Genomic DNA, 21084 nt, shown 5'->3' with positions numbered 1-21084 from the left:
TCTGTCTGCCTATAATATTCCATTCTAGCCTTATCTGTTTTATATGGACGTCTTCTATTCTCCTTTTATTTCAACTGATTTTCTGATTGTTTTACTGCGACTAAGAGAGAATTTCTTGCTGCGACTAGCGGCTTTCAACCTTTTTTTTACCCTCAGGGGTGACGTCACCCGACTTCCAAGAAATCAAGTCAAGAGCGAACACATTCAGTTTTGACATACACCCTTGCTAACAATGCCGACAAATCTTGAGCTTCTAAATGCTGGTTTCTCTGCTATACTCGGTGCCAGGTTTACCTCCGGCCCGAATGTAGAAAGCATAGCTTCCGTGAAAGAGTTTTCAATCCATGATTTGTTCCATCAAACATTTGACGAGGTACACAAAGATCAAGATTTCGAGATCCAATTTGCTCATTTTGAAGATGATGACCAGATCGTAAGCAACCCGCACATCGCTGTGTTAACTCTTACTGGAGAAAGAATTCTTATCCCGTTCAAGTCGCCCAAGCACACAATCATAGAGGTAAAATACTTGATTGAAGCAAAAGGTGGATATCCTAAAGATCAGCAAAGATTAGTATTCAACGGCCAAGTTCTAAGCGATGAAGATACATTTGAAAAGGTGGGGATTTTTGCCGGTGCGACCTTACACCTGATTGTCCGTCTGCTAGGAGGTGAATGCCCGACCTACCGCCTAAAAAATGACGAGCTTGATCTACCCTACGACTACGACTTCACTAATACAAAAGACGACGGCAAAACGTACATGAGAGGAGGCTTCGAGTACAAGAGGCCGTATGGCTGGAAACGAGTCGCTATCAAGGTACTAGGGAGGTATGAGTCAAGTGATTGGCTCGGTCCAAATGGAATCCGAACAAGCCAAGTTCCCAGAGAATGGCCTGTAGCCTATCATGGGACGAATTTCACAAATGCAAACTCAATCCTCCAGAAAGGTCTCAAACCAGGAGACAGAGCGTTATACGAAAAAGGGGTGTACACAAGCCCAAGTCTCCAGATGGTCGAGAAATACTACGCGCAAGAGTTCAAGTACGAGGGGAAGAGCTACAAGATAGTGTTCCAAAGTCGTGTTAACCCGGATCAAAGCAATGGCCATCTTAAAATCATCCCGGCGTCGAAAACAGGGGTCGGCGCAGATTACTGGTTGTCACCTAAACAGAACGTCAGAAAAGGTCCATATGATGTGCGTCCATACGGGATCCTTATCAAGCAAACGTAATAGCTCTTTTCAGCCACACCGTAGTTATTGTTTTCATCTAATATTGGAAGGCACATAATGCGTTAAAACTCGAAATAACCATCTTTACTTACCAAATTCAATCAAAAAGAACGCAATGGCTTCTCTTAATCAACCGATGGAAATGGATGCTTCTTCACGGTTGTTACTCTGCTAGGATGACAAAATGGCGGCTGAAAGAGGCTGTCATTATTGTATGCTTGCATTGTTTTGTAACGGTTTTTTTTTTCTTTGGAAAAAAATAATGCTTACTTGTTACTGTGCCATCAAACGTGCGTGTGTGTGTATCAAAATATATTTTCAACAAGTTCTCTTTTGTCAGTTAATTCAGCAGGTCAATAAACCAACAATTGTCAATAGGCTTTTGCCCGCGTGACCCTAACAAATCTTTCCCTGATAGCAGAGGCCTCTTTTCTCAAAACGGTCCTTATTATTCTTCCAAAATAACTGCCACAACCCACTTAAACACGAAGGCGCGGTATAAAACGCCGCTTCCCAGGGAAGCATCGGCTTATTTGTCAATCAACCGCCGTGGAGTGAGGATCAAATTCAAGATGGCGGCAAAAGTCAATTACAAAATGCAGAGGGGAGAGGTTTCAAAGCGCTTTCTGATGTATAAAAATGCCAATTCTACTTTCTAGTCCGATAGAATGTGTAAATAAGGAAACTCAGTAGAAATAAAGCTACGAAACCATCGTGATTTACGCAAAAAAAAATACAAGCAAACGCATGACCTGAAAACAACGATTGCAAACCTCGAAAAAAGGTGAATTTTTTATGCCTAAAATGTACTTTTCATATCTTTAAAACTCAGAAAACAGGATTTAAATTAGTCATCAAAAGCTTATATGTTTTTAAAGTAGCGGGGAAACTCTGTTTTGCTAGAAAATGCATCTTGACTTTGTCCACATAACTGCCGATAGAAGTAATGCAGGCCTTCAATAAAAAAAAGATGTTGCAGTAGATCAAATCTTGCTTTACTGTTGTTTGTTTTTATTTTTACATCGCCTTGAGCTCGGACAAGATTGTTTTGTGGTGTGTGGACTTTTAATTCTAGTTACAAGCTACTATAAGTTGGAATTTTTAAATTATCAAAACAGTTTAGTAAATCTTTCTGAATTGATTGGGGGCCAAACTTGAATGTTGAATCTATTATAATATATAATTTCTAATTAATTATATGATTTCATCCTAGCTATACCCAAGAAGCAAGTCATAGTGACATCTGAATAATCAACAAGATATATTCCTCAAGAAAAAGCAGATACATAGAAATATACAGTCTTACATTTTCCATGGATTTTCAATCATAAACATTCCTTTTTTAAGGGAAACATGTTCCGTTGTTATCAAATTGATTTATGTGTTACTGAAGTGTTTAGCTACCAGTCATATTTTAAAAACTGCATAATAAATTATACTTTTGAATAAACCAAAATGCCTTGTCTTTTATCCATTCAGTTCAAGACTTCTTATTCTTACAGTTAAAGCAAGTATAGATACAGGGGGGATATCCATTGAATGAAAACAGTAAAAGTCATATCTCTATTTTGTATAATTTAGCTTTACAAAGTATAAAACATGTTTGGGCAACCCCTTTGTAGAACTTAGGATCCAGACCCTTTTTCGACAAATAGAAACACATAGCTAATTCAATTGCAAGATAAAAACAAAATACTATACAGGTGCATACTGATCTAAAAAGTAGAAAGATAGACTCAATTATGGCTCCAACTCACTTAGATGGATATCAGGCATTTCTTTAGTAGCCCTTCAGTTGTTTGGTGTACATATATGTGTAAGTATACAAGCTGAGACATTATTGTACAAAGGGTTTTCTGCTATTTCTGTGAGCCAGTTATGCACTATAAAAACAAATATCGAAACAAATGTTTTCTTTTATTGTATACTACTCCCTTGTTTTGTGTTGCATTTTATTGGGACATAACTAAGCCCTACTTTTAACCCTGCATCTGATAAATTAGCAAGAGGGCACAATGGTCTAATAACCAAGTGCTCTCCAACAAATCAAGTTGACTGCACTATACTCCCTATTCAAACAGGTGTACTGTACCTAGTACTCTGTTGAGTATACTTATTTCATGACAGACAGGGTGAGGGTAAGTTGAAAAATTCCCTTAGCCTTTCTTTATCTTCTGGATCAAGAAGTCTGGTACTAACGGCAGGATGTCACCAGAGAAAGGACCAAGGTAATGACCACCCTAGATAACGTAATATCAGAGTTTCACTTGCACATTCCCTGGATGCCACTGAAATGTCTTATGAAACTGGGGAGTTGCCGAAACCTGATCATGGTAAACATGTATTGATCAACTACTAAATTTGGTAAAAGGATAATAGAGATAAATCTTGACAAATAGACTTTCTGTCAAAGCAGAAGTCAACTGGGGGTTCAACATCCTCTGACCTGCCCACACTACACCAAATTTTCTTCCTGCTAAGGTAAATGTCAGAACACTTTGTGGATTTTCGGTTAATTCTTTAACATATGTACAACAGGAGATAGGCACACTTTGCATTTTTGTTTCACACCTGTTGCAGCAGCAACAAGTAGAAATAATGGTTTCACTAGAATAAGTTTTACTGAAGTGCCCTCTTACACTACAGCTGTAAAGTGACTTATAAATAAGAATATATTTATATATATGATGTGTAGTGTTAGCCATTTTGGGTACCCTGTAGTACCTGCCTCGTTTTGAGGTAATAAAGATGTTGTTGATATCCAATATGGCCGTCTCGTGTTGGCTTGTGTCAGTGTGCAGGAATCTACTTCCATCTTCGTTAAGAAAATACTACATGGTGTCAGAAGTGGGATAGCAAGATGGCAACCTACCAGATCACTCCGCCTGACAAGTTCGAGTTCGGAAAGCCGGATGGCTGACCAAAATGGCTGAAACGCTTTGAGCGATTTCGCATTGCATTGGGTCTCGACAAAAAGGATGCACCAAGCCAAATAAACGCGTTGATCTACACGATGGGAGAAAGAGCTGAAGACGTACTGAGCACATTCTCACTTACCGAAGCCGAATCAAAGGATTACAAGGTCGTAGTACAGAAATTCGACGGTCATTTCGTCAAGAAGAGAAACACGATTTTCGAAAGAGCAAAGTTCAACCAAAGGGTACAACTTGCCGGCGAAAGCGTGGATGCATTCATCACTGACCTGCATAGTCTAGCGGAATATTGCAACTATGGTAATTTAACTGATGAACTTATTCGAGATAGGCTAGTTGTCGGTCTTCAAGATGCGAAATTATCCGAATAGTTACAGTTAAAAGCCGATTTGACCTTGGAAAAGGCCATAGACGAAGCAAAGTTGAATGAAACAAACAACAGAATATTGTCCGAGGAAGCCCCTCAATCTCAAACGAGAATTCTGTGGATAAAATTGGAAAGAAAATTTGGAAGCACAGAGACATCAAGAAACCTTTCAAGACACCAGAGTCAAAAGAGTCCAAGACCAAGTGCGGTAGATGTGGCAAGACCCCTGCCCATGCTCGTGCCCAGTGCCCTGCGGCCGATGCCGAATGCCATAAATGTAAGAAGAAAGGCCATTTTAAAGCGATGTGTCGAAGCGAAAAGTCTGTTAGAGAAGTGAGTGATAACTCAGAACCATCCCTAGGAACTATTGACGTCGAAGAACTTACAACCGACTGTTGGAATGTTGACGTGACACTGGAAGGGATCCCTGTCAGTTTTAAACTGGACACCGGCGCAGACGTGACTGTAATTCCAGAGCAAATCTTCAAGAAAACTGGATGCAAACGGTCTAACACCAGACTTACTGGTCCTGGTCAACAGAAGCTCAAGGTACAGGGTATGATTGAGGCTCACATAACACACAAGTATAAGTCAATCAAGGAAAACATCTTTGTTGTGAAGGATCTTATGCGTCCATTGCTAGGCAGACCAACGATTGAGACTTTGAACTTAGTTTCTGTCATAAATTCAGTCAAGCTGACACAGGAGGAAATCTGCAAGAAGTTTTCAAAGTTGTTCAAAGGACTGGGAAAGCTAGATACAGAGTATCATATTGAGCTCAAGGATGGAGCAGAGCCATACGCAGTACACACAGCAAGGAGGGTAGCCCTACCATTACTGCCCAAAGTGAAACAAGAGCTAAGCGGCTTGAGACGCAGGGTGTAATTTCAAGAGTTGAAGTTCCCACGGATTGGTGTGCGCCGATGGTTGTCGTTCCTAAATCTAATGACCAAGTTAGGATCTGCGTTGACCTTACTCGTCTAAATGATTCAGTCAAGCGTGAGCGGCATATTCTGCCCTCAGTGGACGAAACCTTAGCACAGTTAGGGGGTGCTAAAGTTTTTAGCAAATTGGATGCTAATTCGGGATTTCATCAGATACCATTGTCCAAGGAGTCAACGCTATTGACAACATTCATCACTCCATTTGGGAGATTTTGCTATAATCGCCTCCCATTTGGGATAACTTCAGCACCAGAACATTTCCAGAAGAGGATGACAAGTGTGCTCGCTGGTGTTGAAGAAACTGCCAATATGATTGATGACACATTGGTGTACGGACGTGATCAACAGGAGCACGATGAACGCCTAGAGAGAGTTCTGAAGAAGCTAGAATCTGCAGGTGTACCGCTTAACATAGGTAAGTGTGAGTTCTCGAAGAACAGAGTCACTTTCCTGGGTCATGTTGTAGACAGTGACGGAGTACGGCCCGACCCTACAAAGATAAAGGCAATAGCAGATATGAAAGAGCCTAAGGATATACACGAGTTGAGAAGATTTCTTGGAATGACCAATCAGCTAGGGAAGTTTTCCAGCAAGCTTGCAGAAGCGTCAAAGCCTCTCCGAGACCTACTCAGCACCAAGAATGTGTGGATGTGAGGTCCATCTCAGCAACAAGCATTCTTTGCTGTGAAGGAAATACTCTGCAAGGATGCAACAGTGCTTGCACATTACAATGCTCAACTGAAAACAAGCGTCTCAGCAGATGCGTCATCTTATGGACTAGGCGCTGTATTCGAGCAGCAGCAGCCAGACCTATCGTGGCGACCTGTAGCATATCAGTCCAGAGCGCTTTCTAGTTGTGAGCAGCGGTATGCTCAAATCAAGAAAGAGGCGTTGACAGTAACGTGGACATGTGAACGCTTTAGCAGTTATCTGCTTGGAAAGACATTCCTCATACTAACCGATCATAAGCCTCTTGTATCTCTTCTAGGTAGCAAGGACTTGGATACCTTACCACCGAGTGTCCAGAGATTTCGCATGCGTTTGATGCGATTCCACTACAGTATCCAGCACATCCCATGTAAAGACCTGATCATGGCAGACATGCTGTCCAGAGCACCAGTTGAGAACTGTGATGGCCAGGAAGAGAACCTCCATGAAGTAAGTCAGGAGTTCGTAGACCATGTCGTCGCAACAGCCAACAGGCAACTGGATAACATAGCAGCCCTCCAACGTGAGGATGAGGTATGCCAGCTGTTAATGAAATACTGCAGAGATGGGTGGCCGGAGAAGGCGAACCTTATCAAGTTGTATCAATCAGTGGCGGGAGAACTGACAGTTCAGATAGGCTTGTTGATGAGAGAATGTAGAATTGTCATTCCGAGTTTAATACGAATGGATATACTGGAGAAGTTACATACGGGTCATCTCGGTATCGTACGATGCAGACAGCGAGCCAATCGGTTTGGTGGCCAGGGCTAGCACGTCAGTTACAAGTATGCGTGGAGAACTGTAAAGTTTGTAGAAAGCAGTCAAGAAACCCAGCAGAACCACTGATGGTAACTGAGCTGCCAAGTCTCCCCTGGCAGAAAGTTGCCACAGATCTGCTGGATTACAAAGGACACCAGTACCTGGTAGTGACTGACTACTATTCCAGGTATGTGGAACTAACTAAGCTAACTACTACTAGCACTTCGGGAGACATAATTAATCAATTGAAGTCTATCTTTGGGAGACACGGGATACCATAGTGTTTAGTATCTGACAATGGGCCTCAGTACTCGTCCCATGTGTTTGCCGAGTTTGCTAGAGAGTATGGATTTACGCATATCACCAGTAGTCCTCGTTATCCACAAGGTAACGGGCATGCTGAGAGAGCTGTCCAAACTGTGAAGTCACTTCTAAAGACGTGCAATGGTGATCCATACCTGTCACTGTTGACATACCGCGCTACTCCACTGGAGCACGGGTTCAGTCCTTCGGAGCTACTAATGGGACGTCGACTCAGAACAACAGTACCTATATCACCAGAGCAGCTGAAGCCTGCAGTCCCAGACTTCAATAGGGTCAAAGCTAAGGATGACATGATCAAGGATCGTCAAAAGCGTAACTTTGACCAGCATCATGGTGCACATGAACTTACACCTCTGAAAAGTGGTGACAAAATTTGGCTGAGCGATTTCGAGACTGAAGGCACGGTAAAGAACCAGGTCGAGACACGCAGTTACACAGTATCTACACCACGAGGTGAGCTGAGGAGAAACCGGAGACACCTGAAAAGTCTTCCGGATGAGTCAAAAGAGACACTGGACTGCGAACCTGATCCTGTCCCACCTGATGCTGACAATACACTGGAGACAGCGATAACTCCAGCACATGTACCGACGGAGAGTCCTATCCATGACAGTATGCGGACCACCCGCAGTGACCGGATCATCAAAACACCACAACGGTTCAAAGAGTGAGAGCTCGACAAACAAGTAGGACAAAAACCTAAGATATAAGACATTGTCTTTATTTTTCTAGTTATAATAGGCTACTTAGCCAGTGTTTTGCTCATGGACACTTTATTGACATTCTACATGAGTTCATATATGTTACACTATTTCTTAGATAAGAACCTATTCCAAGTTATGTAAAAGTGGTATTTGTAAGCCCAGAAAGGGGGATGTAGTGTTAGCCATTTTGGTTACCCTGTGGTACCTGCCTCGTTTTGAGGTAATAAAGATGCTGTTGATATCCAATATGGCCGTCTCGTGTTGGCTTGTGTCAGTGTGCAGGAATCTACTTCCATCGTCGTTAAGAAAACACTACATGATGTATCTTGACTTTATACCTGATGTTTGCTGCTTATGTTTAGTTCTAATGTCCTACTTTGTTGTGTGCTATTTCAGTACAGAACTTACAAAAACACAGATTATTTTCTGCACTGTCTTTTCTTCCTGTCTTCCTTTCCTCTTCTCCCCATTTTAGGTGCTTCTTTCCAGAGTACAATGCTCTTCATTATTTCACCGAATGTGAAATTGAAATTGAAATTGTGTAATCGAAATACGAATGCTCTCGGCCAAGAAAAGTGCGAAGAATTGAGGCAAAACAAAACATGTTTTCTAAACACGCTAAGAATGGCAAAATTTAGCTCTGCTTGCATCCCGTTGCACGCATAATCCCTTAGGATAGACTGCTAAGCAATAACTGTGATCATTGCGGGCCCAACCTCACCATATCCTTTCCTAGGAGGGTCGAGAAGGTAAGCATACCAAATATGGCGTCGAAGGGAAAGGCGGGAGATTTGAAATCGCGCCGTAAATGTACGAATTCAAAGACAAATATGCATTTCTCGCTGCCACGAAAGGCTTGAAGTACAAATCAAACATATCTTTTCTTTCATTTGGGGAATAATTTATTCGTTTGATATCAAATCATTAGATTTGGGGGCATTCTTTCTTGACTGGGCTCGTAACGGTAATGGCCGCCATATTGGAATTTCTCTCCATTTGGAAAATGGGGGCGGGGCTTAGGCCCTTTTATACCGCGCCTTCGTGTTTAAATACTATAATAGCAACATTAAAAAAAAGCAAAAAAATGGAGGATAACAGGATAAGGTGAGACCTAAAATCTGGTGATTTATTTTGTTAATTATCGTGCACGAGAGCTCAACAAAGAGCCGTTTTTATTTACAATAGCAAAATGTGAATGCTACGGCCGCCAATGCGTTATTGTAGCTTTTTAAAGAGTTCTACAAGGGGGGGACATTGGGGGTCCAATAACCGCAATACCGCACAATATTTTCGAAAATAACGCAATACCGCATATAAAAATCGGAAATATCGCATACCGCACAGACGGACGAGGTTTTCAACCTCAACAACCGCAACACCGCAATATTTTAATAGCGGAGCTCCCACGCGAAGGGGAGATCGAAAAAGTGTATATAAAGCAAATATAGTAACAAATATAACCCATCGACTCGAGTTTTTGTGACGCGATGTCCGTCCTCCGTCCGTCCGTTTCTAGCATCGTGTGACAACCAAACTTGGCAGGTGTCATGTTGTCAAGGGAGGTGCAAATCTGTGTTCACGTGATTTGTGACGTCACTAGAAGCAAAAACATATGCTGACGATATCAAAATAAAAAATATATGAATAATATTATTAGTAGGTGTCATGTAGGTGTCAAGGGGGATGTTTTAGATTGTTCAAATCTACAATATGCCAGGCAAACGATAAAAACAAATGCTTAGTGAGAAGTTCGATGAGCTAGATTTTGACCGCGCGAACCAGTACTTTTTTGCGCTCGCCCCATTTTTCGCGCGGGCAAAATGAGTCATATCGAATCTCGCCGGTTTAACGCAGGCTAGCTACAGAACTACATACCATACTGTATGTAACTTAGTTTGATTGATGCAAGTCGAAAATCATTTTTTAAAAGGCATCCTGTAAATTGAGATCAGTAGCTTAGAGTCGATAGAGTACACGAGGAATAAGTACGAGCAGAACACGAGTTTAGAGCAGAATCAAGTTTAAGTCAAGACCGCGCAGGGATCCACCTTTCAGGTATCATGATGATCCATTGATACCAGCCTTACAATGCATGATTTGTATATTTTGTCAACTAATAGTTCCAAACCAAGTGTAAATTCCGTTGTTTGTAATTTCGTTTTGTAAATCTGTACCGTTATAAAAATATGATCAAAATGTTTATGCCCGTAATTTAGCTTATATACCGTAATCATTGATCTATTTCAGAATGCTTTAATCTAATATTAGAGGAAATCCCTTAGGCCGGTTTTACAGTTGCTTCGTAGTCGGAGTCTACTTCACCCTCACCCATCCCAAGTTTTGACAAGCTATTCAAGAATCGAGCATATTGCAAAGTAAGACCAGCATCCCTCGTGCGCTTAGGTGCCCTCCCCTCGTATCCGATGGGAGTGGGGGTAGGGAGAGGGGAAGCGCGCGCACCCTCCTTGACTGCCAAAAAGTGGGTCATACCTAATTGAATTATCGTGGAATACAGTCCTTTTTCCATATGATACCTTTGACTGCGCACCAACCCCCGCCCTATCAGCCAATCCTTAGCACGCGCGTGTAAGGCGCTAGGGGGTGACTGCGCCCGTAGGTAGAAGACTATCCGAGAGCTAGCGATCATTGTAGTCACTGCTATCGCCGTGAAATCGCCGCGACCTTGCAGGCTGTTATTATACTCGCATTACCGAAGTTGGTGCCGGGCCCGACTTAATATAAGCTAGCCTGCGTAGCAAGCGTTTCGCAAAGAATGGGGCGAGCGCAAAAAAAGATAAGGAGCGCGGTTTTGTTCTTTGTTTCCGAAACTCCGAAACGCTTGCTTCGCAGGCTTAAACTGTGTGATAATCTCTGTAATAAAAATGGAATCGACCACAAGAATATATAAGATACAATCAATACAATATATTCCCATTTATCATGGTGCCGGAAAAAATACACAAGTAGAATGCAAGGGAGTGAATTGAGATTTTTTAACCAAAAATAAATGTCTTCCCCCTTTTTTGACAGCCTTTTTATATTCAATGTTCCCAAATTTTAGGCCCTTTTATAATCACTCTTTAGCTGTTTAGTATGCAAAGGCCAATCACCGAGAGAAACTCTCGACCAATCGCAACCGCCAAGATACAGGCAGCTGTCATTTTACGGGTGGTATAATTTCGTCAAACAAAAATAGGACAATAGGACTTACTTTACACACATAATGAAAACAAATTTACCGAGCAGCGGCACATCGCGGAAACAACAAATTCCAGCGAACAAAGAGCATAGATTCAAGATTTTCAAAGAAAACAAGAATGGAAAAAGCTGCAGTTTCGAAACATCAGAAAACTCTGCCGGAACAAGAGCACCTAGAAGCAAGAAAGAAGATGATGTCGCTATCTGCAGAGGAAGTACCGCTGCAATTTCGCGAGCAGTTTATTATTTCGGGCTATAGAAGACCTTACGCAAGCGCAAGGGACTGTATCAAAAGCGCTTTTGGCCCTTACAATGAAACTTTGAACTTCTGGACGCATTTTGTTCCGTTTCTCTTGTTTTCTGCGCGATTCGTGTGGACGTTTCATCGAGATGGCATTGACCTTTATCGTTTGCCCCTGGTTTCTTTCGCTCTTGGAATTTGTGGCTTCCTTCTTATGAGTTCCTGTGCACATCTTTTCAACTCCATGTCCCCGAGGATTCGGCATTGTTGCTTTTTCTGTGACTACTCGGCTATCAGCGTGTACAGCGTCGGAGCGGGACTGTCGTTCTATTTCTACAGCCGGCCAATAGGGGTGGGGGTTTTCCCTCCGCCTAAGGTTTACATTACCGGTTCTATTCTTATCTCTCTTCTCTCAACCACGCTCTGCTGCGCATCAAGACATCGATGGGCAAATTATAAATACGCCATTAGAACCGGTAGCTTCGTGCTCGCATTTCTCTACAATTGTCTACCGCATTTTTATCGCTTTATTATAGAAGGTGCGGACAAACTGGATCCCGTAGCCATGTCATATTTCAAGCGACACACGGTGTTTTATTTGATAGCTGCCGTCGCTAACACCACTCGGATACCAGAGCGGTTGATTCCAGGTGTTTTTGATGTGATTGGGCATAGCCATAATTTTCTCCATATTTTCACCGCACTCGGTGTTGCTGACCAATATACGGCGATGGAGCTAGAGATGATCCACAGGGAACCCATTCTAAAGCATCTACACGTCGATGTATACTCAAAAAGCTTGAATTTGATGATTTGTGCGTTATTGGCTAATATTGGGATCGTGGTTTTGTTTGGGGTCAGGCTAAAGTCTAACAAAGAAGAGGAACATAAAATACTTTAATCGAGTGCGACATGTGTTAACAAAGACATTTATTTTATACTCGAGATTACAGGCAACTTTCCGCTAAAGGTAAAAGCGGGCACCCCATATGAACGTACCCTTTTGTAAGGAACATCATTATTTCGAACAAGTATTACTGTCGATCGAGTGTAAATGACGAACACAATTCGTGGCACATGATTTTTGTCGAAAATGTGTCCTAATGGCTAATGGGGAAAAAGAAAAACTCCATGCGCTTACCATACGCGCACAAAAGATAATTTCGGGTCAAATCATCGCGGATTTGGCAATTTTAGAAACAATGTTACATATGAGGGCGCACAGGGAACCCGAAACTGAAGCGGCCGATCCGGCTGATGCGTAAGGCTAGCCTGCTTGTTGTGTTGACTAATCTAACGAATGCAAGGTTTAACGGGAAAGGGTGCTAGCTAGTATACCGTAATAATTTCGGGTGTTGGAGGGGGGTAGTGAGAGGGGGGCGCTTATTGGGGAGCGGGCGCTTATTTTATTTCCAGCTTCTGAACAGATGTAGAACAAAACTTTATCTGGGATAAACTGAAAGTTGAAGAGATGATAAGTTGACCTGTGTTATAGAATCAGTGTAAATTAAATGAAGTTTTACAATTTTCAAGTGTTGCTTTCGTTGAGATCTATTTTTAGGAGGGTGGGGGTTGGGGGCGCTTAATCCAAAATTCGAAGTCGAGGGGGCGCTTATTTGAATCACTACGGTAAGACCAAAAGCATTGTCGTGCAAAGACGTAATAAACAACACAATTTTTTTTTTTTTGAAAAATGATCTCAGAAACAGGTACATGTATGGGGAAAGTGAACTCCAAAAAGCATTAGCATTAGAGACTATTTGGATCATATATATATATGTGCATGTAATAAGAGAAAGCTACTTATTCTACATTAGTTAATAATTCTAACTATTCAATAATATGGGGAAGAGTTAATATTCTAATCTATTTACACATTCGATATAAACAATAAAAATCTACTGTAACTAAAACATTTTTGCATGCTTGCATTTGTGGTGAAAATAATAATAAAAGTAATAATGATAATAGTGATATTTCTATTAACTAACAACTGATTTTAATAAATATATTCTCACATTCATTGGGGCTGTTGATTGAAAAACTATATTTGAGCCCCCCAAAGGGGCAACAAACTTAATCCGGCCAATCAACTCATGCTACTATGTAAGCTCACTGAGAACAAGTATAGAGAGTTTCTTTTTGACAGCCCATTGACATCACCTCCAAAAAATCCCCTTCTGGCCCCTTCTGAGGAGCATCCTGGGTTCCATGTGTCCCTGGTTGGACATCATCACAAATAACTATCAGGGAAAAATAAAGGTAGTTTGGAGAGTCCTTAAATTTCAATTTCAAAAAAAAATTTAGTGTTATGATCCTTTACACTTGCATTTTGAATTGTTTTGATGAGATGGCTGTTGTACAACAATTCTGCTCTGACTCATCTCGGCAGGAATTTGTACCTGTATATCATTTATATCCACTGCATGAACCAAAAGCTGGAGCATCTTTTTGAACATATCCATCAAACTGTCCACATCTTTAGCACTTGTCTCAATGTATGGGAAACCATTCATTGCTGCAAACTCTTTAGCTCTGGAGTAGGTAACAGCCCTGTTATCCTCCATGTCTTTTTTGTTACCAACCAAAATCAACTGAATATTGCTGTCAGCGCCACTTGTTGTTCTTGCAAGATCAATCCAGCGATGTAGTTGCAAAAATGTTATTTCAACTGTGATGTCAAAAACAAGAAACACACCTTGCACTCCACGAAAGTATGCTGGCAAAATACTAAAATATCTCTCCTGGCCAGCCGTGTCTCCAATAGTTAGTTTTATTTTTTTATTGTCATATAAGAAATACTCCCAAAAAATATCATTCATACTCACAGTGGATGTCACAAATTTGAGATCAAAATGTGGGTTCTTAAGTTTGTTAACCAAGCAAGACTTCCCAACACCAGAATTACCAATGATAAGCGTTTTAAACTCATAATCCCAGTTTGGCTGCCTAGAAATTATCTCAAAGTCTACATCAGGTATTTCACAAGTTGTGATTTGTCTGCTTGCACGTGGGCGCACAAGTGTGGGCTTCTCGGTCAATGCAGATGGCCCAGCATAGCTGCAGTTCTTCTGAGATTTCATTTGATTACCATAGCATGGAAGCTGCTTGACAAGACTTGCAGCATCTGGCCTGGATCTACTGTTATCCTTGAGACAGCTCACCACTAGAGGTCTTAGTATGTGCTGTCCCATTACTTCTAGGTCCTTCTTACGCCGCACCAACTCACTAATCTTACGATTATCTGATGAGATAAATATGATGGTTAGCAGATATAAACTGAGCGAGTGTAATGGCCCCAGTGCAGGACCCCTATTTTGTTGTGGTGTCAAACGAATCTTTGCCGACTTCTTCAGAAAATCAAGGTACAACTTATTCATACACTGGCATATATGTTCATGAGAGTCAGACAATGGATTATGGCTTGATTTTGCAAGTTTCGGAGTTTTTTTGTGTTTGCCCGAGGATGACGGCAAATAAGTGTAAATAATAATGTCCTCCTGACAGATAAACTAGCAACTTCCTGCTTTTACCTCAATAAAAAAAACCCTGGTACACATAAAATATTTTTAAAAAGTACTTTTCCCACCTCTACTTAGTGGATTTTGCAGACATATCTAGGCAATTGAACATTTTGACAGCTGCTTTATTACTAGGTGCATCACAAATTGGAAAACATGAATTTTTTGTTATATGCATGCCCCATTATTTCTTTAATTCAGGCATATTTTTGATAGCATGTTGGGGACTGTTGGTGCAACATGGGGTAGCAGTTCAGATTATGCAATGTAACTTGTCAGGATTTTCTAATCAAACATTGGGAGCGTGTCGCGAACAAAACACATTTCAACCAAATTAGAGGATATTCCGTGGTTTATTATTTTAGACTTTAGCCTAACAACCTCTGTTCCTACGGTACCTTGTCTCCCATAGACCATTTAGATAAAGGAAACATATGTTTGGAATGAAAATCAAACTTAATTCATACCTTTTATAGGAGTGAGTGGCCAAACAACAGGCTCATGGCCCACAATCATAGCCAAAACAACAGCTCCAAATGAGAAAATGTCAACTTTAGGGCCATACTTGACTTCGCCCGCAGCTCCTTTCCCATGATTCATTGGGTACATCTCTGGGGCAGCATAGAGTGGAGTCCCTGGTACTACAGTAGCATCCATATCTTTGCCTGATGCAAACACTTTTGCAACTCCCAGGTCTGCTATCTTGGGTCTCTTGTCTTTAGTGAGTAAAATATTTTTGGTAGCAAGATCTCGGTGCACAATAGCAGGTTCTAAATTATGCAAGTATTTCAAACCCTGGGCTATACCAAGAGCTATGGAAATGCAATCATCTGGGAGAATTTTAGGAGAAGAGGTTGACTCCCTGATGTAGCATTCTAAGTCACATGATAGCAGTTCAGTAATTATAACTGGTGACCGATTAGGCGGGAACAACACAGTTTGCATTTCGACAATGTTAGGGTGTTTTAGAGTCCTTAGCACCTCCCATTCACGCCGAAATTCTTGCACATAATGATCACGAACTTCTTGTCCATAATCTATTTCAAAAAAAATGTTGTGGATTCTTTTTGCAGCGACGCAAGTTCCTTTCCATCGGGCACGCCATACTTCGCCGTAGGATCCTTTCCCTATTAATTTCTCGTAAACCAGCGAGTTGTGGCTAACATCGGCGGAAAGAGGCCTGCTTCTAGTCCCAGCCATCTTAAAAGCAATCTTTAAACTATTTCTTTACATCTTCAAAATAGTTTGTATCTTAATTGTATAAAACAGTCCTATTTTGCATATATTTAGAATCACTTCCGGCTTTAGGAATGTTCGTATTTACGATACATCGAACTCGGAGCTGCAGCTTCTACACCTTGCAAATCAACGTTGGTTATTTTCTATTACATATAGTGAATAGCTTTACAATGCCGACGCTAGGCATGGTGTTTGGCCGGGAATTTCCAGAGTCTTTGGGCCAAATTTTCACCAGACCTTACCTTCTCCCAGAATGCACCTGCGCGGTGATAGCTGATCGGGTTTCCTGTGGTTCATAAAGTTGTGACGTGTTGGAGCGCAGTATGATCAGAGGAAGTGAAGCGGACGATCACGTGCCCATTTGATACTGCTTGGTTTCTACCCGGAAGCACTAAAACATCTTGAAAATGTTCTGGGATATCCTTAAAGGATATATTGCGTACCAAACGAGGTTTGGAAAGTGTGCTTTAGTTATTTGCACTATCCTGTTCGCAATTTGGTTGATAGTTTATACAGCATCGCGTACATGGGAACAAAAGTTCGTCTGTAAACCGGATAAAGCGGATGCATTACATCAGAAATGCTATTCCAAGGAACAACCGTCCTATGCAGCCCTCCTTGTGCAAGGATTGTTACTCCTGTGTGTAATTCTAGTGCAGGTTGCATATGCCTATGGAATCATGGGGCCCGTGAAGAAGTATAGGAGCTACTCCTCACAAAATCACGACGTCGAGGCTGATCATGCTGAGCGCATAATAAGAGAAAAATACAAGAATATCTTTCGTTATCACATTCTACAACTAGTATTAAGGTTTTTCATTAGTATTATTGGTTTTGGAATTCCCATTTGGATGGTTTCACCAAAGATTTACCGTCCTTTTTTTGAATGCACATATGTAAATGGAACGAAAAAACATTCTTTACAATCCACACGACCTAATAATACAGGTCGTCCAGAACTAGTAATACAGTGCAACGATCAGTTAGCTGAATTAAAAAATGGATTGTTCGGGACTTGGGTTATTTTTTGGTTTATTTTGGTTGTGGTAACTTCCATGGATTTTCGTTTTTTAAAGAAGAAGCTAAGAATCATAAGAACTATCAACAGCGTGGAATATGTGTGTAAGTGTTTACCTTGGAAGGTGGACAGCTTTGAATTCTGCCGTTTCCTTGTTCAGGAAATGGACATAGCCAATGATGGAGAGGATGCTGGAAGGTTATTAACTGATAATGCTGTTGATGGTGGCTCAGGTTTAGGCGAGCGCAACGTACCCCCCGTGGTTAAAGATGCAATACAGCGCCATAGAGAGTATATCAGGGGCCAAAAAAACGATCTTCCCTACACTAAACTAGAGCAATACTTGAATAATCAATATTGGAAGAACAATAATGATACTCAAGAAATTGAAAACATTTTTGTGGATCCTATGATATATAAGAGCAATAATGATAACAAAAAACAGGCATGTATGGGGCTGGATGACTTTTTAAATGATATTTTAAAGGTTGCTGCTGGGAAACATTTGTTGCTGAAAGGAAAAGCAGGAGTCGGAAAGACATTTCTTACGCATAAGTTAAAAGAATCCCTCGTTGTTGGAACACCAGAGGAATTGTCTCCTTTTCGCTTCATAATCCACTTGACCCGAATGCATATAGAAAATTTATCAGTTGAAACCTTCAAAGATATTCTACTTGCTGGACAAATACTGCAATGCAATTCTCAGGAGGATGAAATAGAAGTTGTCATCAATTACATGAACAAAAACTCTGAAAAAGTCTTGATTATATTTGATGCTGACAACCAAGACGGAAAGCTGCAAATAGACACCAACTACCTGGATATCAGTGTAAAAACGCTTCATGAGTTAATAGAATCGAGACTATTTCTTCCAAATGCCACCGTCCTGTGTACTTCAAGACTAGTGGGGTTCAGTTCAGTACACTGCTCTGAGGCACACACGACAATCTATGAAGTTACAGGATTTGACGATCACCGTATTGAGCAGTTTGTTTCAAAGTTTTGCAATGATGATGCCAATCTGGAAGATGCACTTAAACAGGATATTTTTAATAACCCAAAACTATACACTCTTTGTCAGGTTCCCTTTTACTGTTTTATGGTTTGTGTCTTTCTACGGTCGCTGCGTTCAAATTCACTGAGAAATCCGTTTTGCTTACCTGACTCAGTAACAATGCTTTATTGTGCGCTGATTAAAGTGTTCATGTACAATCACTCTGGGAAGAGCAATGATGTGAAGGAATTTAAGGACATTCTTAAGATGAACCTGAAAACATATGTAGATAAAATTAACTCCAGTATAAGTATATGTGCACGTCTTGCATTCAAGAATTTGTCATTGGGAAACTTTGAATTTTCAGAGAGCGACATGGAGATTGAAAGTTCAGGCTTTCTTGAGAACAAGTATGAGAAACAAACTGGCTTTGCAGAGTTTGAGGAAGTATTTTGCTTCAGTCATGTTACCATTCAAGAGTTTTTTTCTGCTTACCACTTAGCTCTGGAAGCTACATTCGAAGAGTTTACGAATTATGTGGGCAAACATGCTAAAGAAAGTAGGCTTTCAGGGATGTTTCAGTTTGTGGCTGGTTTGTTACAATGGAGAGAAGACAAAGAAGAGAGACATGCTCGCTTGCAAATCCTGATTGAGGAATTGATAAATAAAGATGAGGGTACCAGTAAGAATGGTAGTTTTCTTACCCTGAGTTGTTCTATTTATGAAGCGAAAGAGATGGTCAAGGAAGAAGCTCTTGAAAACCACAGAAAACGCATTTCTACAGCCTTGCCATGCTCTCTTGAAGCTAGCAAGTTCCAAGTGACAGATGATGTCTTGGCAGCATTTGCTTTCACAGTGAATAAATTCTGTGACAACAATTCTCAAAAGCTGAAACACCTCATACTTCCAGAGAACAATATAGGTGAGCGTGGTTGCAAGGAATTACTTGGGTTGCTGCCACAAATACTTGTTCTTGATCTTGGGTACAATAGAAGAGTTAATGACGAGTGTATGAAGGCAATCTTCATGCAAAATCATGACAATGTCTTTGAACTACAGCATTTATATCTTAACGGAAATGAAAAGTTAACCAATGTTGGGATAAACTATCTCATGCAGAAGGTAGCAGGGGGTCAGTTAAAGAATTTGGAGTTACTTGATCTGAGTGGAATTACCATTGACAATCAAAGTAGTATACACTTGCAAAACGGCATCCAGAGTGACAATAGCGGAATTAAGACTCTGATTCTTGAATATTGCGAAATTGATGACAACCTGCTCTGCAATATCATGAAATGTGTGAAAGCCAGCCATCCAAGCAGCCTTTGTTCCCTCAACATTTGTTACAACGACATCACAAGTCAAGGGATACAACACTTGACATCAGCACTCCAGGAGCCATCCTGTAAAATTGATAGGCTGTATCTCTCACACAACAAGCTCGACGATGACGGAGTGATGAGGCTTGCTGAGGAAGTGTTCAAAACCAACAGTTTCAAGCTGGATGTCAGCCACCAAGCTGTTAGTATTTCAGATCAAGTAAAACAAAAACTACTGGATGGAGTTCCATGTGATGAAGTACAGATTGAAGTTTAGAGTACTTGAAACTGATATGGAATAACTAGGAAGACTACACACAAGCTGTATAGAAATACCAGATAGTATAGATAGTCTGGGCGTGGTGCAGACAAGCTATAAATCAACACAAGTTTAAGAGTATGTTGGACGCCTCTGTGACACAGAGTAGTTACATTGACGTTTCGAGCATTTAAGCCCTTCGTCGGGTTTCTCTTGCTCCGACTTGACTACTTGGAATGGCAATATTGTGCAATTCCAAGAGAAGATTAGGAAGTTAGTTAGGAAGTTAATAAATCAATCTAATTAAAATAGTTTCTTAGGTATGTAAATTAAGGTTTTGTTGGTCAATAACGTTTAGTTCAGATTTAGTTAGGTAATAAGTGAGTGTGTGCAACACTGGTACAGTTATGCTGTAATTCGGCAAACTTTGCTTGATTTTTGATAAAACCAATGTAATGAATTTACAAAGGTTTCCTCAGGAATCCAGTAGGTTCGCTATTTTTTTTATTCTTAGCCTGCGTGAAACCGAATGCATCCAATTTTTTTGAGTGACCATCCCATCCATATGGCCCTCGGGACCCAAAACGATCCCAACAGTCCCACAAATGATTCCGCGACCCGAAACGATTGCCAGGAGTCACCCGAAATGAACCGCAAGGAATTACAGTAATGGACAAACATAGGGAAAGTGGGAGGTCTTGCAATCTTTAGGATATTGAAATTTTGTTATTTGTGTTAGTATCAAGAAATTTACATAAGCGGTTAAGTAAGAAATTTTGAAAAAAATTGAAAAAATGACTTCAAATTCCAAGCAATATTTACATCATAGTTTGGTGGTTCATCCACTTGGACTTATTTTGCAATTTACTATTTACCTGGGACACGTTTTTCTCCCGAAGAATATTGTTTTTTTTTTTTTTGTAACAATCACGTTATTTTAAACATTGGTTTTTTTTTTCGCACCATAAACAAGCTTACGTGCGCCTCTGAATTGGCGGGGGGGGGGGGGGGGGGGGGGTTGACACCCTTCCCATGATGCACTTCGTCAAAGCATTTTATCAACGGCCGCGCGTCGCGATGGCGCGCAGATTGATCTTAGTCATAAATGCGGTTAGAAGAAGATGGAATAGCTACGAGGCATTCCGTGGAAGAAGCTAGCTTGATTATCGCCGAATGCCTCGACAATGAAATTTTAAGATTTGAATTTGAAAACAGATGTTTTCTTTGCCTTTCAAATCCACGGCCTTCTCCCACGGGCTTTTATTACTCAATCCCGGACGATTTAATTACAATACCTATGCCTTTTATACTGTATTTTCTTG

At 40.9% G+C, this 21084-nt stretch overlaps 6 protein-coding genes across 8 annotated transcripts; 5 read left to right on the top strand and 1 right to left on the bottom strand.

Annotated features, from left to right (window-relative positions):
• The first annotated feature begins 80 nt into the window (after positions 1-80).
• On the top strand, positions 81-2690 carry LOC116611845. 3 transcript variants are annotated; one of them, XR_007312150.1, is made up of 2 exons: positions 81-2018; positions 2448-2690. XR_007312150.1 is itself a non-coding variant. In XM_048729833.1 (2 exons), the coding sequence occupies exons 1-2, from the start codon at positions 233-235 to the stop codon at positions 2483-2485; spliced, it is 993 nt and encodes a 330-aa protein (XP_048585790.1). In that variant the 5' UTR covers positions 81-232; the 3' UTR covers positions 2486-2690. The 3 variants fall into 3 exon arrangements, 2 of the variants coding, with proteins under 2 accessions (XP_048585790.1, XP_048585789.1); XM_048729833.1 differs by having other exon boundaries at positions 81-1187; XM_048729832.1 differs by having other exon boundaries at positions 81-1230.
• Positions 2691-4247: 1557 nt separating this feature from the next.
• On the top strand, positions 4248-5419 carry LOC116611839. The gene is made up of 2 exons (XM_048730242.1): positions 4248-4467; positions 4623-5419. Exons 1-2 carry the CDS (start codon positions 4248-4250, stop codon positions 5417-5419), a joined length of 1017 nt encoding a protein of 338 aa, XP_048586199.1.
• A 38-nt stretch (positions 5420-5457) lies between these two features.
• Positions 5458-8219, top strand: LOC125568229 (uncharacterized protein K02A2.6-like). Its single transcript, XM_048729834.1, has 2 exons — positions 5458-5893; positions 6467-8219. The coding sequence occupies exons 1-2, from the start codon at positions 5458-5460 to the stop codon at positions 6955-6957; spliced, it is 927 nt and encodes a 308-aa protein (XP_048585791.1). The 3' UTR covers positions 6958-8219.
• A 2938-nt stretch (positions 8220-11157) lies between these two features.
• On the top strand, positions 11158-13380 carry LOC5504167 (membrane progestin receptor gamma). Its single transcript, XM_001625050.3, has one exon. The coding sequence runs from the start codon at positions 11291-11293 to the stop codon at positions 12311-12313; it is 1023 nt and encodes a 340-aa protein (XP_001625100.2). The 5' UTR covers positions 11158-11290; the 3' UTR covers positions 12314-13380.
• Positions 13381-13394: 14 nt separating this feature from the next.
• Positions 13395-16420, bottom strand: LOC5504177 (rasGEF domain-containing serine/threonine-protein kinase X). The gene is made up of 2 exons (XM_032372444.2): positions 15401-16420; positions 13395-14656 (listed from the first exon to the last, which is right to left on the bottom strand). Exons 1-2 carry the CDS (start codon positions 16131-16133, stop codon positions 13722-13724), a joined length of 1668 nt encoding a protein of 555 aa, XP_032228335.2. The 5' UTR covers positions 16134-16420; the 3' UTR covers positions 13395-13721.
• A 28-nt stretch (positions 16421-16448) lies between these two features.
• Positions 16449-20226, top strand: LOC116611840 (NACHT, LRR and PYD domains-containing protein 4B-like). Its single transcript, XM_032372440.2, has one exon. It carries the CDS (start codon positions 16580-16582, stop codon positions 19778-19780), a length of 3201 nt encoding a protein of 1066 aa, XP_032228331.2. The 5' UTR covers positions 16449-16579; the 3' UTR covers positions 19781-20226.
• The last annotated feature ends 858 nt before the right edge of the window (positions 20227-21084 follow it).

This window comes from Nematostella vectensis, chromosome 7 (assembly GCF_932526225.1).
Source record: "Nematostella vectensis chromosome 7, jaNemVect1.1, whole genome shotgun sequence".
Taxonomy (NCBI): domain Eukaryota; kingdom Metazoa; phylum Cnidaria; class Anthozoa; order Actiniaria; family Edwardsiidae; genus Nematostella; species Nematostella vectensis.
The sequence above is the reverse complement of the archived record's forward strand: the minus strand, read 5'-3'. Positions and strand labels throughout refer to the sequence as shown.

Coding starts and splice junctions, on each gene's coding strand:
- LOC5504167 (XM_001625050.3), top strand. CDS start 11,291: ATGGAAAAAGCTGCAGTTTCGAAACATCAGAAAACTCTGCCGGAACAA.
- LOC5504177 (XM_032372444.2), bottom strand. CDS start 16,133: ATGGCTGGGACTAGAAGCAGGCCTCTTTCCGCCGATGTTAGCCACAAC. Junction 14,657..15,400: donor GCCACTCACTCCTATAAAAG/GTATGAATTAAG, acceptor TTATCTCATCAG/ATAATCGTAAGATTAGTGAG.
- LOC116611840 (XM_032372440.2), top strand. CDS start 16,580: ATGTTCTGGGATATCCTTAAAGGATATATTGCGTACCAAACGAGGTTT.
- LOC116611839 (XM_048730242.1), top strand. CDS start 4,248: ATGGGAGAAAGAGCTGAAGACGTACTGAGCACATTCTCACTTACCGAA. Junction 4,468..4,622: donor AGCGGAATATTGCAACTATG/GTAATTTAACTG, acceptor ATATTGTCCGAG/GAAGCCCCTCAATCTCAAAC.
- LOC125568229 (XM_048729834.1), top strand. CDS start 5,458: ATGGTTGTCGTTCCTAAATCTAATGACCAAGTTAGGATCTGCGTTGAC. Junction 5,894..6,466: donor AGGTGTACCGCTTAACATAG/GTAAGTGTGAGT, acceptor TATCTCTTCTAG/GTAGCAAGGACTTGGATACC.
- LOC116611845 (XM_048729832.1), top strand. CDS start 233: ATGCCGACAAATCTTGAGCTTCTAAATGCTGGTTTCTCTGCTATACTC. Junction 1,231..2,447: donor GGGATCCTTATCAAGCAAAC/GTAATAGCTCTT, acceptor ATTTCATCCTAG/CTATACCCAAGAAGCAAGTC.